General features: G+C 36.3%; 1 protein-coding gene across 2 annotated transcripts; it reads left to right on the forward strand.

Annotated features, from left to right (window-relative positions):
- The first annotated feature begins 4,049 nt into the window (after window positions 1-4,049).
- On the forward strand, window positions 4,050-14,452 carry LOC110937265 (protein ALWAYS EARLY 3). 2 transcript variants are annotated; one of them, XM_022179659.2, is made up of 17 exons: window positions 4,050-4,335; window positions 4,507-4,622; window positions 5,479-5,577; window positions 5,804-5,866; window positions 7,221-7,298; window positions 8,035-8,209; window positions 8,289-8,467; window positions 9,021-9,303; window positions 9,436-9,498; window positions 10,036-10,232; window positions 10,353-10,840; window positions 11,343-11,805; window positions 11,885-12,013; window positions 12,525-12,668; window positions 12,747-12,911; window positions 13,594-13,851; window positions 13,938-14,452. In XM_022179659.2, the coding sequence occupies exons 2-17, from the start codon at window positions 4,524-4,526 to the stop codon at window positions 14,100-14,102; spliced, it is 3,048 nt and encodes a 1,015-aa protein (XP_022035351.1). In that variant the 5' UTR covers window positions 4,050-4,335; window positions 4,507-4,523; the 3' UTR covers window positions 14,103-14,452. The 2 variants fall into 2 exon arrangements, with proteins under 2 accessions (XP_022035351.1, XP_035830494.1); XM_035974601.1 differs by having other exon boundaries at window positions 4,066-4,335; window positions 4,511-4,622; window positions 13,938-14,421.
- The last annotated feature ends 395 nt before the right edge of the window (window positions 14,453-14,847 follow it).

The raw sequence follows: 14,847 nt of genomic DNA on the forward strand, positions 1-14,847 counted from the left end.
GATTTTTCAACATGTTCGACGCACTAGGAGTGCCACCCGATCGAACAACTGTCCGATCAAGTGACACCCTGCTGAGAACTTGTTTTGCTGAGGTACCTAGCCGATCGGGTTGCCGGCCGATCGAACGACCGTCCGATTGACCGACCGGAAAGGCAAAGATACTTCAATGTTTTGAAATACTGCAACAAAAACTTCAAAAGTCAAACCATCATACACAAACACATCTTACACAAAGGAAGAAACAATCCACTCGATCAGCCATCCGATCGGACTGCCGTCCTACCGGACAGCTGTCCGAACGGACTGTCAACCGCACGGTCAACCGTCCGATCGGACTACCGTCCGATCGACCAGCTGTCCGACCCTCCAACACTTGTTTCCGTTTCACGTGTTGCTTACCATTATGCTATCGAACTATTCAGGCTAACCCTACTCTCAAGCGCTCCCTTCAATCCATCAACCGCTAAGAGTATACTCGAACCCTTTTTGTTTTCGCACTTTTGGGTGTTACATACGTTACTTATTCTAAAACACAATCAAACACACTACGCAATACTATTTAAACGCTAACTGTTACCGCATGTTATACGTGACTTAATGAATGCTTGTTTGTTATATTTACACATGGAATGCTGTCTACCTGCCTTAACGACGATAGTACTATAGTTTGGACTCAGCACCCGTTCACATGGGGGTTGTTAAGGACAATTACTTGCATGGATTACGGTGGTAATCATGTATTGCGAACTGCCTTGGGCAGTCAACACGCAATCATTGGTATCGATAGGCTCATGTCGATAACTAACATGCATCGTTTTCCTCTGTGTACGTGCTGGTTATGCGTAAATTATTTCGAACTCTATATATATATGCTATTATCAAACTTGTATGCTCAGCTTTACATTATATGTATTGACTTTACTTTAACGTATGTGACAGGTATTTAAGATGCTTATCTGTTAGGAAAGCGAGGCTAAAATAAAGCTCTAGAGCCCAACAAATAGTTGTTTGTAGTAGTCAAATTATGGGTCTCTAGAAGCAGATAAACAATTGCTGTATTTAAAATCTGAGTTGTCGGAACAGAAATATTTGCCTGGATTTTGTCTGTAATAATTTGTTTACTGTTTGAGATACGGTATGGGACGTGTTATTTAAATTGAATAGTAATGATAATTGTTATGGAAAGTTCTGGATAATCTGTTTCGCTCAGTGTCATGCCCTGATGATTCCGTCGTCGGTTGGGGTGTGACATGAACTCGCCCAATAACTTAGTGAAAGCATAGCAAAATCATTAGGAGCAGTAATAGATGATTAAAAGTTTACATTAATTAAAAAAGTGAGGTGAAATTATATATATGATTTTGTATCATACTGCGGTGATTGATTAAATTTATTTAATTTAATTATGATTTATTCTACGAAATCTATATAATGTGAATAAGAAAAAAGTTGTATTGAAAAAAAGAATCTTTCATATCATATATGTCTAGATCCGTATTCGCTTACGTACCAGGCTGTCCACCCAGTCAAGTGCAAAAAAAAACACAATAGAATCACGGAATGCACGCTGCTAAATGTTGTATCAGGAAAAATGCCTATTAAAAACTCAGACTTTGCAAGTAAATTTTTACTTTTTTTTAATTGCGGAACTTTTCGTATTCTCTCAACTTATTTTTTTTTGATACCGATCTTCTCACATGAGAAACAAATACACTGGGTATGGACTTCCGGTTTAACCTTGGGACGTGGGCCAAGGGCTATGGGTTGTTTAAAAAAAAAAGACTAATATATCATATTTTAGTAACAACCAATTATATTATTTTCTTCTTTGTTTTCACATCTTTCACTACTGCTGCTACATCTACATTCACTCTCTACTGACCAAAAAAAATGTTTATTGTCCAATCTAATTCTTCTCTGTTATTTCTTAAAGGGCCAGCCGCCGCCACAGATAACAGTAGATTTTTCTCTGTACTTAACTAATAAAGAAAACACTCACAAGATGAGATTTGACATCACCCAAGACTTTGAATACCTTATTTGATGTATTAACACACTCTTCTAATAGAAACCAAATTCTTGTAGATCCTCCGGTTGGTCCAGTTGCAGATCTATAAAAAGTTTAAACTCCTACACAATAAGTTTGCAAGAATGACACAAATGACCCCATGGTTTCTCAAAATATGGTCCGATGTCACACAACAATGTAAAATATATTATATAGCCATCAATTTTTAAAGTTACATAGACCATGTTATAATTATGTATTTTTTTAATGACAAACAGCTCCTTCCTTAAACCTACTTCTAACTATTGGCATATTGCTCACTTCATAAGACTTAAACGTGTGACACTTAAGTAGGGATAAACACCTGAGACACCACTAGAAATAAGGCTTATGTATATAAAAGTCACCTAGCCTGCGTTACCCATTAATTTAGCTCCAACTTCATGCAAATCGATGTAAATTTTTGGTTGCAAGTAAATTTAGAAATATTTACATCATATAATTGTGCCACTAAATTTTTGGTTGCAAGTAAATTTAGAAATCTCTTCATTACATATCACCATGTGCTTTCTAATATATAAATACTCAATTCATTTAGGGGTTGTTTGGCAGAATCTGAAAGGTTAAGTGCTCAACCAGTAAGAGGTCTGAACCATTAACTGCTGAACTAGTAAGAGGTCTGAACCATTAAGAGCTAGTATAAAGCTTAACCGTTTAGAGGCAAATGTCTGACCAATTCAGATTAGAGGTCTTAACCATTCATAGTCAATATAATGTTTAATCATTCAGATGCAATTGTCTGAACCATTCAGACATCTGCTCGTAAAACAAACAGTCTGAACCATTAAGTGCTGAACCAGTAAAAGATCTGCACCATTAAAAGCCCCATTAAAAGGTAAACAAACAGCCCCTTAGATAATCCAATTTTCTAAAATGTTATAGTCGATAAGCTTTGCAATTAAGTCACTCATCAATATTCGCTACTTAACCGGTGCTTAAGTTCTGCTCATCATCCTAAAAGAGAATGTCAAAAAAAGTTATAAGCTAAAAATCTAGTACCTAACCTCCTAAGCTCTTCTTCATAACCGACTACTAGAAGTCGGTACCCATCAATTCAAGTGAAAAACAAAAATGTGGAATAGATTTAGTAGGTTGGTATAGTATTAGTTGGCATACTACAAGTTAGTGTTGCAGACCAGTCCAGTGAAATTTGACAACACTTTACATATACACATTAGAGATATAAAATGAAGACTATTATACTAAACGAGACAATTTGAAATTTATGAGATCACGACTCCCATCATGCTTTCCTGAAAAAAAGACATTTCATACACATACACCTAAAGAGACTTACATTCATGTTTGACGATTGAGGTTCCTTAAGTACTAATTCTCTCAACAAAATGGGTCACTTATTGTTTTATATTGAAAATACTTGTAATATTCTTAAAGACCTAAATTGTTAATTCCTATGGTTACATCAGATATATCTTTGTGTATTCAAGGTTATTAGGGTACTTGGGGCACCAAGCGGGTACCCCTATCGAGTATAGTGGGTTCATCGGTAGAGCCAACAGGTAGGGGCTGGGTATGCATAGCTGAAACGCGTAAGTAGAGTTGTTCGTCGGTAGAGCCAAAAGGTAGGGGCTGGGTATGCATAGCTAAACACGTAAGTAGAGTTGAGTTATATGAAAATGGCACAGAGGGATTTGGCTTGCACGAGTTCACGGAAACACCGACACAAGTGGATGTGGGTTCGGCACGTTCAAATAGGGGAGATGAGGTGTCACGCCCTGAGCACCCTTCATTTATGTAGCTCTTAACTATATCAAGAACAAGAAATAACTATAAACATTAACAAGTTAAAAGTATCTATTAGTCTACATTCAACCTCTTTAATGTGTCTTACGACCGAAAGTGCAGTTCTTCTAAGAATCTAGGGGCAGTTTATGCCTTAAAAGATATTTTGAAAGAGCATTTTAAAAACACAAAATTTCAAAGATATATAAAGCCAAGAAGATTGAAAAGTCCGTTGTTACCCCAAAGATTCAATTTCAAACGCAAAAAAAAAAAAAAAAAAAAAAAAAAAAAAAAAAAAAAAAACAACACGCAACAACACCACAGATCCAATTGGGTTTTCATCTCGATTCACGAACCTAAAATTCATTCACAAAACCCTAATTCTTCAATCTTCATCTTCTCCACTGCAACAAACCCTAACTTCACCAACTCGGTTTCACTGACCGAGTCGACTCAGTCGCCATAACCGAGTTTCAGAGCTGCAATCTTACTAACAGCCGACATTATCAATTTATCATTATCTTGTATGATTTTGCAATGTATCGTTTGATAATTGTTGTTTTTGTTCATTAATTTTTCGAATTATAGTTATGCTTCCACATGAATTCAGATTTGTATATTGTTTTTGTGTTTATTTTACTTGATTTGTTGTGTTGTATTGTATGATTTGTTTAGTTTCTCATGATGTGTTTCAGATAGATTGAAGTTAGTTATGGCTTCAACGAGAAAGTCTAGAAGTGTGAATAAGCGGTATGCGGATTATGTCGAGGTTTCTCCGGGTAAAAGTGTTGCTAGCAAATCCGGACGGCAGGCGAGTATACTGTATACGTTATAGATGTTATGTTTTTTATATGAATTGTTTCTGTTACTTTATTAGACATTGGTATATGAACTGGTGGTTTTGAAATTGAATGAAGTGTTTATATATTGTTATTGGACTTTGGATATTAAACGTTTAAATATCCGCACTACAAAAGGTTGTGGTTGCTTTAAGCTCTCAGCGATGGTTGGTTTTTAACAGCTGCATACGTACATACTTCTTATGGAACTCTGTTTGTTTGCCTGAGGGATGTTTTGATCGTGTGGTTAATAAAACCGCAGTAAATGGTTATAGTTATTGTCTTGGTTTTAAAATGCGCACATCAGGAGCGCATAATGCGCGCATCACATGATGCAATGATGAGATCACATGGCGTGTTGCGGTTCCATGATGTGCGCATCACATGAGGTGGTCTAATGTGGCGCCTTATGCAGTTGACCGGTATTTGAACAAATTAGATCTTTAATTGAACAAATCTGACTATAGATGATGAGAATATATTATATTTTAGTCTTTAAAGGTTCACAAGTTAAAATTTTAGCTATATATATATATTTTTAGTATTATTGAATAAAGAACACCTTGCATACGTGATGCGTGCGCTTACCGCATCACGCACCGGATTTTGGGATCAAAGCGCATCAGATCGCTACACGCATCTTAAAACCAAGGTTATTGTTACTTGTTATATTACCAAATTGAAAACTCGTACTTTCATGTAAAATGGTTAATAAAATCGCGTGCTGGTGAAACCCCTTAGACAAATTTAGGTATTCTTTTACTGATATAAGTAATATACAAATCTTCAATTAAGTGACCATATCTGATACTAAAGTATTTTGTGCAGAAGAGGAAGCTTTCTGACATGTTAGGATCTCCATGGACTGATGAGGAGGTTGAGCGCTTCTATAAAGCTTATAGGAAGTGTGGAAAAGACTGGAAGAAGGTTTGTGCTTTCTTTGTCTTCTTCTTTGTGGTTAAACAACTACTCTTTCAGACACATTTCAGGCTATGTGCTACATAGCTGCTTTTACAAAAAGGAAATATGAGCTGGTGACATTACTTACATGTTTCTTAATGTGTTTAAGATGGAACTGTCATCTTTGTCGCTATTTATGTTTTACATTAGAATCTGATTAGCTAATGTATGCTTTTTTACACAAAAAAATTAGGTGGCTGCCATGGTGCGTACCAGGAACTCTGAAATGGTCGAGGCTCTCTACACAATGAATAGGGTAATTAATAATTATGTAAATTTGTCTAAATTTTTTTAATGACAATCATCTATCATTCTATAGGATAAGCAACAATTTTTAAGACCATGCGTAGTGGTAAGGGTGAATAATGCCCCCACCCTTGGGCGTTTTCCGCCATGTGGCAGTCTGACTAGCAAGGGACATTATTGGGCGTTTTTCTAAAATGGGTGTAGTGGGGATGTGGGTGTTATGTTAAAAAGCGGTGTAAAGAATTTAATAAAAAAAACTAACCAAAAAAGGGGATTGGCCAAGAAAAAGAGGGATGCATGTGATTGGCCAACAATTTTCCATTTCGGCGTGATTCAAAACACGCTTTGGTTTTTTTTTTTTGAAAAAAAGCCAAATCACGCCATGGGGGGGGGGGTGGGGAATCGGCGTTTTCTGGCGTGTTTGGGGGCTTTTTTTGAAAACAAAACGGTCGCTACGGACGGTCTAATGCAAGTGAATGCCCTTTGGATGACTTTCAATCCTATGGCACATTTCTTTTCTAGTTAAATCCTTTATCTTAGCCCTTGCGGTATGCACATATAATGTATGTATGTGTGGGCGCTCCGGGGGGGGGGGGCAAAAGTGAAAGTGCACACTAATTTTAACGTTATTTTACTAATTTCTTGAAAATAATGTTAAAAGAGGGGGATGGTTAATCATGCATCATATGGTGACGCTGATAGCCGAAAGACAAGGGAGTACGTGCACTAATTGGCCTTTGGCTTAATTGCCGAGTGTTATGTGCCTTATGTCCAAGGCTTGATGCAAAACTACTATCGAGCCGGGGGGTCTCATTGGAAGCAGCCTCTCTATTCCTACGGGGTAGAGGTAAGGCGGTCTACATCTTACCCTCCTCAGACCCTACCTTAGCTTTGCTATTGGTGGGATTTTACTGAGTATGATGATGATCTTAGCCCTTTTGACCCATTTATAGGTAACCGGTTTGAAACTCCTACCTCTAATTAAAATATTCAGCAAGGAATTTTGTCATGCCACATAAAAAGGGGCATAAGCGATTACACAAACTTTAAATATAGAATTTTCATAGGTATATGCGAGTGTTCTGACTTTAAATGAATCAAATTACCTAATATTAGTAAGTAGTATATTAAGGAGTCAATATATTCGGCTATTGATGTTTCAAGGAGTCAATATTCGGCCATGAATGCCTATTGCCAGACTCGCACTGAGATCTGTTTATCTGTGAAATATAATTTTGATGTTTCAGTTGAAAATTTATTTGATTGTCATCTTATTGGTAGCTTTTGGGCTTAAAGACCTACCTTTTGATGCAATAGCATCTTCCATGCTTCAAGATTAAACATGTGATGCTTCTGATTTGCAGGCATATTTATCTCTGCCGGAGGGAACTGCATCTGTGGTTGGGTTCGTTGCAATGGTGTCTGATCATTATAATGCCATGGTGAGATCATATTGATACCTTCTTTATATTGTTCTGTTGCTTGTGTCTACACTATCTGATTGTTTAAATACAACGCTTATGCATAGAATGCTATTAACACAATCATTAATGTTTTTCTTTTTGTTGTGTTGTACATTATCTTATAAATGTTCACTAAATCCTCCATTCAGATGATTGCCTTCATTGTTATATATAAGTTATAAACTCTTCCCCCTTCTGCATAACTAATGTTACTCTTTTCAAATGGCTGATGACATACATTTCAGCAGTTTCCAATGTACTTCTGAATTATTTATGTAAGATATTAGGGTCCTTCAATAGGCAGTACTATCCTTTTAAGTTTTAATATATGTTTTTATATTTGGTTTTACTGAGTGTTAATTGCTGAGTGTTTTTAATATATGTTTTTATATCCTTTGTCTTAATTGTGAGTGTTATGTGCCTTATGTCCAAGGCTTGATGCAAAACTACTATCGAGCCGGGGGTCTCACTGGAAGCAGCCTCCCTATTCCTATGGGGTAGAGGTAAGGCTGTCTACATCTTACCCTCCTCAGACCCTACCTTAGCTTTGCTATTGGTGGGATTTACCGAGTATGATGATGATGATCCTGTTTTACTGATTATGTTACTTCTATGGCGAGAAAAGACACCCTTTTTATCGTATCAATGAATAGTTGATCTTGTATGCTGTAATACAAGTGATGGAATGCTTTCAACTAATGTAGTATGTTGACAGGAAGGAAGTGATAATGATCAAGAGATCAATGATTTCTCTAAATTAGCTCGCAAGCCTAAAAAACGTATGCACCAACCGCTTCAGCAAAATGAGCGGGCCGAAGATCAGTTGAAATTTAGGCTAGTTCGTTCAAGGGATAGTTCTTTGCCTCAACTGAAGAGAAGGGAATCCGATGGTAAACTTTTCAGTCATACTATGATTGTCGAATTGTAATTTGCATGAAATCAACCTCTGATAGTTTTAAATTAATGTAGGATGTACTGTTCGGAAAAGGACACCTCGGATCCCTATAAATCACTTATCAAGAAGAGATGATGTGGCGCATGGTGCTGCCTTGGCGTTAACAGAGGCTTTACAAAGAGGAGGCTCCCCAAAAGTTTCTCGATCACCACATCACGTAAAAACCACTCCTTTGAAGGGCAGGCAAAAAAACGTAATAATTTGATTACTTCTTTTCTTATTTACTCCTAAAACATTTCTTCTGTTAGATACAATATTACCTTGATAAACGAATACCCTCAGAAACAGAAAAGAGTTCATTTAGCAAGGTTATATGTTTATTGATAGAGTAAAGCACACGAATGGTCCCTGTGGTTTACCAAATTTTTGGATTTGGTCCCTAGCTTTTCAAAAGTACACAGATGGTCCCAGTGGTTTGCACTTTGTAACGCATTTAGTTCCCAGCCTTTCCATAAGTACATGGATGGTCCCTGTGGTTTGCACTTTGTAACGCATTTAGTCTCTAACTTGGACATGCTAAAACATTTAGATTTGATGGTTGGGGACTAAATGCCTTGTAAATTTGCAAACCACAGGACCATCCGTGTATTTTTGGAAAGTTAGGGACCAAATCCAAAATTTTTGGTAAATCACAGGACCATCCATAAGGATGAAAGGTTTGAGGACCGGATAAAATTGTTCATTTGGTGTTATCCATTTATTGAGGTTATATTGTACTTTCTTTACATATGACATTGCATTTGCAGTTGGACACGTTGAGGACAAAACTTCATGGTAGCTTAATCGATGAAGATGGTTTTGAGGGCAGTTCAGGAAGTGGAGGAGCTGAAAACGTTGAACGTGAAGAAATTTACCATAAAGGGAGAAAGTTTTATCTTCAGAAAGATGATAATGAATTTGATGACTGTGGGGAAGCATGTAGTGGTACAGGACAAGGACTTGCTCTTGGTATTGAGGTTGCAGATGAAAATATCGAGCAATCCTCATCACAGGGTAAACGAAATAGGAACAAAAAGCTTTTCTTTAGAGGTACATATGGTTAATATATTTCATTTACTTTCTTTAATGTAAAAGATAATTACAAACAATCATATATTTTAGTTATTGTGTTCATACTAGGATTAGGTTGTAGTCTTTACGCTTCTTCTATCATTTGTGCAGATGAAAGTTCTGGCTTGGATGCACTGCAAACGTTGGCTGACTTGTCACTGATGATACAATCTGGTAAACCATATAATGCTTATAGGTTTTTCTTCTTTGAGATCATCTCAAATGTATAAACAACTTTCTATAAGTTTCGTTTTAACTCTTTAAAAAGTGTCTTTATTAATATTGTCATATTTTGAGTGATTTGTATGAGTGTTTAATATTTGACATTCAACATTGGACACGATTTAAAAATATCTCAATGACTTTGTTCTAATATATATTTAGTATATTGTAAGTAAATCTTACGTTAAAACAATCTCATTGAGATATTTAAAAAATGAGTCCAATCTTGAATGTCAAATTTAACCTTTTATTTTGCATTCGTGGTTACTTTAACTGAGTCTTACAATTACTTAGTTTGCTAAATAGTTAAGTACATATAAAATCGAAGGCACATAAATATAGTTTTTTTTTTTTTGTTTTTTAAATAAGTAGTCTAAGTTCAATAAGTATAATTAATTTAATATTTTAAATAGTAAGTATTTAAGTTTATATATATATATATTTTTTAAATAAATCATAATGTAAACAGTTGCATTCTCTTATATGTAGAGTTACCTGTTTTGAAAGAGGATAAGCCACCAATTGGCTCTACTGCTCATCAGAGACACAAAATCAAAGTGCCGCCTGACACAGAGAAACCCAAACCGGGAAGAGAATCAAAAGTTGATTATAAGGCTTTAGCTACAGGAAAGCAGCTAGACTGGTCTACTAATAAATCATCAAAAAGAAAAAACAAATCCTTTGAGGTAAGTTAGAAAAATCATCTTCCACTTTATATTACAGATAACTACATGTACCTTGCATCTGCGGCTGTTTAGCAAACCATCATGTTTCATGATAGTTTTTTTTTTTCGCACCATATTTAGGTCCTTTCCAATGAAGAACAAAACTGTGCAAATAAAGTCACAGGTGCCAATGAAGATTATGCACCTTCAAAGATATGCAAATCTACAAAACTTGTGGAGTATTCTTCTTCAAATAGTAATACATCAAGGACAGGAGCTGCTGAGTCAGCAATATCAACGGCACTGCTTCCCACTTGTGATGGGGTGGACTTGCCTTTCAAACGACAAAATAAACGCAAAACGAATCCAAATAGAATAGCAAACCATGTGGATAGGAACATGAACTTGACAAAGGTTAATTCAAAAGAGCAACCTAATAAGGTTTTGCAGGATAAGGCTTTTGGTTACCTCTCATCCTGTACGGTACGTAAATGGGCCACCTACGAGTGGTTTTATAGTGCAATTGATTTCCCATGGTTTGCTAAACAGGAATTTGTAGAGTACTTAGATCATGTTGGGTTAGGGCACATTCCGAGACTAACAAAGGTTGAGTGGGGTGTCATAAGAAGGTACATAATCTTTTAATCTTGTTTAGAGTAAAATGCCATTTTCGTCCCTAAGGTTTTGTGACTTTCGCCCAAAGGTTTTTTTTTTCCGCATTTGGATCCAAAAGGTTTGAAATCTTGCAATTTTCATCCGGCTCGTTAACTCCCTCCATTTTTCTCTGTTAAGTTAGGGTATTTCCATCTTTTTTGTTAACTTAAAGGGCAATTCGGTCTTTTTCACTTTATGTACAAGCATCTATCACAACGTACAAGTATTCCAAAAAGACGAAAATACCCTTAAGTTAAAAAAAGGCGAAAATACCCCCGCCTTAACGGAGAAGAATGGATGGAGTTAACGAGCCTGATGAAAATGGCAAAATTTCAAAACTTTTGGATCCGGATGCGGAAAAACAAACCTTTGGACTAAAGTCGCAGTACTGGCCAAACCTCAGGAACAAAAGGCATTGTACTCTTTTGTTTAGGTTACGTTGGCAATCGAGATATTTTGATGTTGTTTACATTTCAGCTCTTTGGGGAAGCCGCGGAGGTTCTCAAGAAGTTTCTTACTTGAAGAAAGGGAAAAACTTTGGCAATATCGCGAGTCGGTTAGAAAACATTACACTGAGCTTCGAAGTGGTACCAGAGACGGTTTACCGACAGACTTGGCCCGCCCGTTGGCAGTTGGGCAACGAGTGGTTTCCCTTCATCCGGAATCAAGAGAAGTTCATGATGGAAGTGTGTTAATCGTTGATCATGATAGGTGCAGGATACAGTTCGATCGTCCAGAATTAGGGGTTGCATTTGTCAAGGATATTGATTGTATGCCATTAAACCTGTTGGATAACATGCCCGAAGCTCTGAGGAGAGAGAACAGGAGATTTTGTATGAACTCTAGAGAGCCAAGGTTGCAACAATTAGTTAATGGATCATTGATGTTACATACTTCAAGTGAACAGAGTCCCACCATAACCATGATGAATCATCGACTGGTCTGTAAATTTTACTTGAAAGTTAGTACATGTATGAATTTGTGTTGAAGGCTAAAACGGTTACTTAATGTTTCTACAGGGAGATAATGGGTCTAGTGCCCCTGTCGTTTCACAGCATGCAGCTTATGCTACTCAAGTTTCTCAAATCCAGTCAAGAGAATCTGATATACGTGCCCTTTCTGAGCTTACCCGTGCTCTAGATAAAAAGGTGATATGTCTGTTATATATATACATATATGTATATACATGTTTAAAATTAAAACATAAGTATTGTACATCTAAGTTTGATAATGTACATATATATACAAAATGTATAAATGATTGTACATATATGTAAATAAAGGGAGGTTATGGTTCTAAATATGTTTTTTCTAGTGTACATATGTGTAAAATACGTGTTTAAAGTTGAAAAATAAGTATTGTACATATATGTTTCGTACTATACACATATGACATATGTATAGTTTAAGAATTGACAATATACATATATGTATATATTCTAAAAAAAACTCTTAAAAATGTGCAATTAAATGTAATTTGTTTTTGGCTTAGAGAAAATGTGTGGTCCATAATATATATAGCTTACCAGGTGTTTCTCTACCCTATATATATGTGCGTGAGTGTGAGCGAGCGAGCGAACGGCCGAGTTAGTGAGCGAGTGAAAGTTATTTACTTAGAGTGAGTGACGCATAACTGAAAGTTATTTACTTGAATTGTAGGAGGCGATACTGACGGAGCTTAAGCTTGTAAACGATGGCTTGATGCGTCACAAAAACGAGACAGGAACGGAGATGAAGGTATCTGAAAGCTTCAGAAAGGAATACGCAATGCTACTTGTGCAGCTAAAGGAAGCAAGTGAGCAGGCATGTTTCTGACTTTGAACAAATTCTGTTGTTTATTTTTTTCTTCAGTAATGAAATGTAGAAATGTTGTCATCTCAGGTTACTTCCACTCTTCTTAATTTGAGGCAACGTAACACGTACCCAGTAAACCATTTTCCTCCATCGCAGAAGCTCCAATCCAGTAATCAGTTGGCATCTAATGTTGTTGAAACTGTGAATAGTTCAAGACTTGAAGCGCATAAACTTGTACATTCTGCCATGCAGGTAATCAAAACTCTGAAATCCTCTCCCTCTCTCTCTCTCTGTCTGCATGTGTATATATATAGGGTGAGGATCCGTTAGGAACTAACATTTAGGTCGAGAACCAGAGAACTAGTGTGAACACAAACAAAACTACCTAAAAAAGCATAAAAAACACATTTTTTAAAGGTTCATTGTTTGTTTTTTATTTATTTATTAATTATTGTTTGGTTGTTCACACTAGTTCTCGGGTTCTCTACCTAAATGCTAGTTCTCGCATGAACCCTACCCTATATATGTATAGTGATGGTTCAGTGGGGGAACACTAAAAAAATAGGGAACCAGGGAACACTGTATTTAACATGTTAAATATATCTTAAAAATATAATCTAAAATGCTAAAAATTATTTTTTAATTTTTTCGGAGCTTTTGCATATAAAGATCTGTAGAAGCTATTCCAATAAAAAATCATTTTTGTAAAAAAGTTTCTTTGTTACCTTTTTTAAATTTTTTTTCAAACTTTTAGTTTTTGATTTCTTTAAAAAGGCTTTTACATGTATTTATATGCAAAAGCTCCGAAAAAGTTTATAACAAAAATTGCTTTTTAACATGTTAGATGCATGGTTCCCCGGTTCCCCAATGAACCATCCCCTATAAATATATATAAAAACAAACTTTTTATATTGCAATTTGATGAATGTGTCAGGCAATGTCTAAAATTAAGGTGGAGCAAAGTGTTCCATCTAGTGTTGCAACGGTTTTTGAGTCTCTAGGTGTAAGGAAAAACCCAACGGGATATGGGTCATCAACGTTCAGACCATTAGATCAAGTTAATGGGGTTGTCACATATAAGCACACCCCGGACCCTTCACAGGCATTGGATTCTAAGCTGTGTGGTGATTCGGAGGCTACAATCCTGTCTGACCTTATGGTCTCTTGTGTTGCTACATATCACATGATACAGGTGAGTAGCAAACCATTTTGGATTGTTTTTTGTTAGTTAAAATCTTAGTCCGAGAATATTAAGTGTGTTGTATGGTTTTTGTGCAGATGTGTAGTGAACGACAGTACCCGCCAGGTGATGTGGTTGAGATGCTAGATTTGGCCTTCACAAAATTACAGCCACAGTGCCCTGAAAACCTTGGAATATATAGAGAGATAGAAATGTGCATGGGAAGAGTTAAAACTCAGATACTTGCTCTTGTTCCATCCTAATTCCAGGCTTATATCGCTATTACCATAGTTATTAAAGTGAGCGCCCAGGCGCGCCTAGGTGCAAATAAAGCCCCGGGCCCAACAAAGCGCCCTGATTGCGCCTTGCGCCTTTAATAACTATGGTTCATGTCATAGTTATTAAAGCGAGCGCGTAGGCGCAAATAAAGCCCCGGGCCCAACAAATTGCTCCGAGTGCGCCTCGCGCCTTTAATAACTATGGTCATTACTATTAAGTGCATACAACTAGTATACAACCTCCTAAATCATTTTATCTAACGATTTAAAAAATCATAATTGTAGTAATTTTGTTTTGGCATTCCTTATTAATGCATTATTTATTTATTGAGTTTTTTTTTTCTTTTAAACGGAACACATCACATTTTCCAATCTTGGCAACATCTAAAATTACACAAAATGAAAATGGCAACTTGCGTTCAAGTTGTTGCGAATTATCAAACATGTAGGGTGCAAACGAGCCGTGCTACTCGAGCTCGGCTCAAAAAAAAGCTCGAACGAGCCGAGCTTAAACGAGCTCGAGCTTGAGGCTAAAAACAAGCTCATTTACTAAATGAGCCCGAGCCCGAGCCCGAGCTTCGCTTATCGAGCTCGAGCCGGCTCGCTAGCCTAAACAAGCTTTCTGTTTATATATTTTTTTATTAATATATATAACATATATTTATATAATAATTACCATTTATATAAATATAAAAAATAACTAAATTATATGTATAATAATAATTATAAT

Source organism: Helianthus annuus, chromosome 6, assembly GCF_002127325.2.
Source record: "Helianthus annuus cultivar XRQ/B chromosome 6, HanXRQr2.0-SUNRISE, whole genome shotgun sequence".
Taxonomy (NCBI): domain Eukaryota; kingdom Viridiplantae; phylum Streptophyta; class Magnoliopsida; order Asterales; family Asteraceae; genus Helianthus; species Helianthus annuus.

Excerpts from the sequence above, each read along its gene's own strand:
- LOC110937265 (XM_022179659.2), top strand. The coding sequence starts at position 4,524 with ATGGCTTCAACGAGAAAGTCTAGAAGTGTGAATAAGCGGTATGCGGAT. Across the intron at positions 5,578-5,803 it reads GTGGAAAAGACTGGAAGAAG|GTGGCTGCCATGGTGCGTAC; the intron begins GTTTGTGCTTTC and ends CAAAAAAATTAG. Across the intron at positions 11,806-11,884 it reads CCATGATGAATCATCGACTG|GGAGATAATGGGTCTAGTGC; the intron begins GTCTGTAAATTT and ends ATGTTTCTACAG.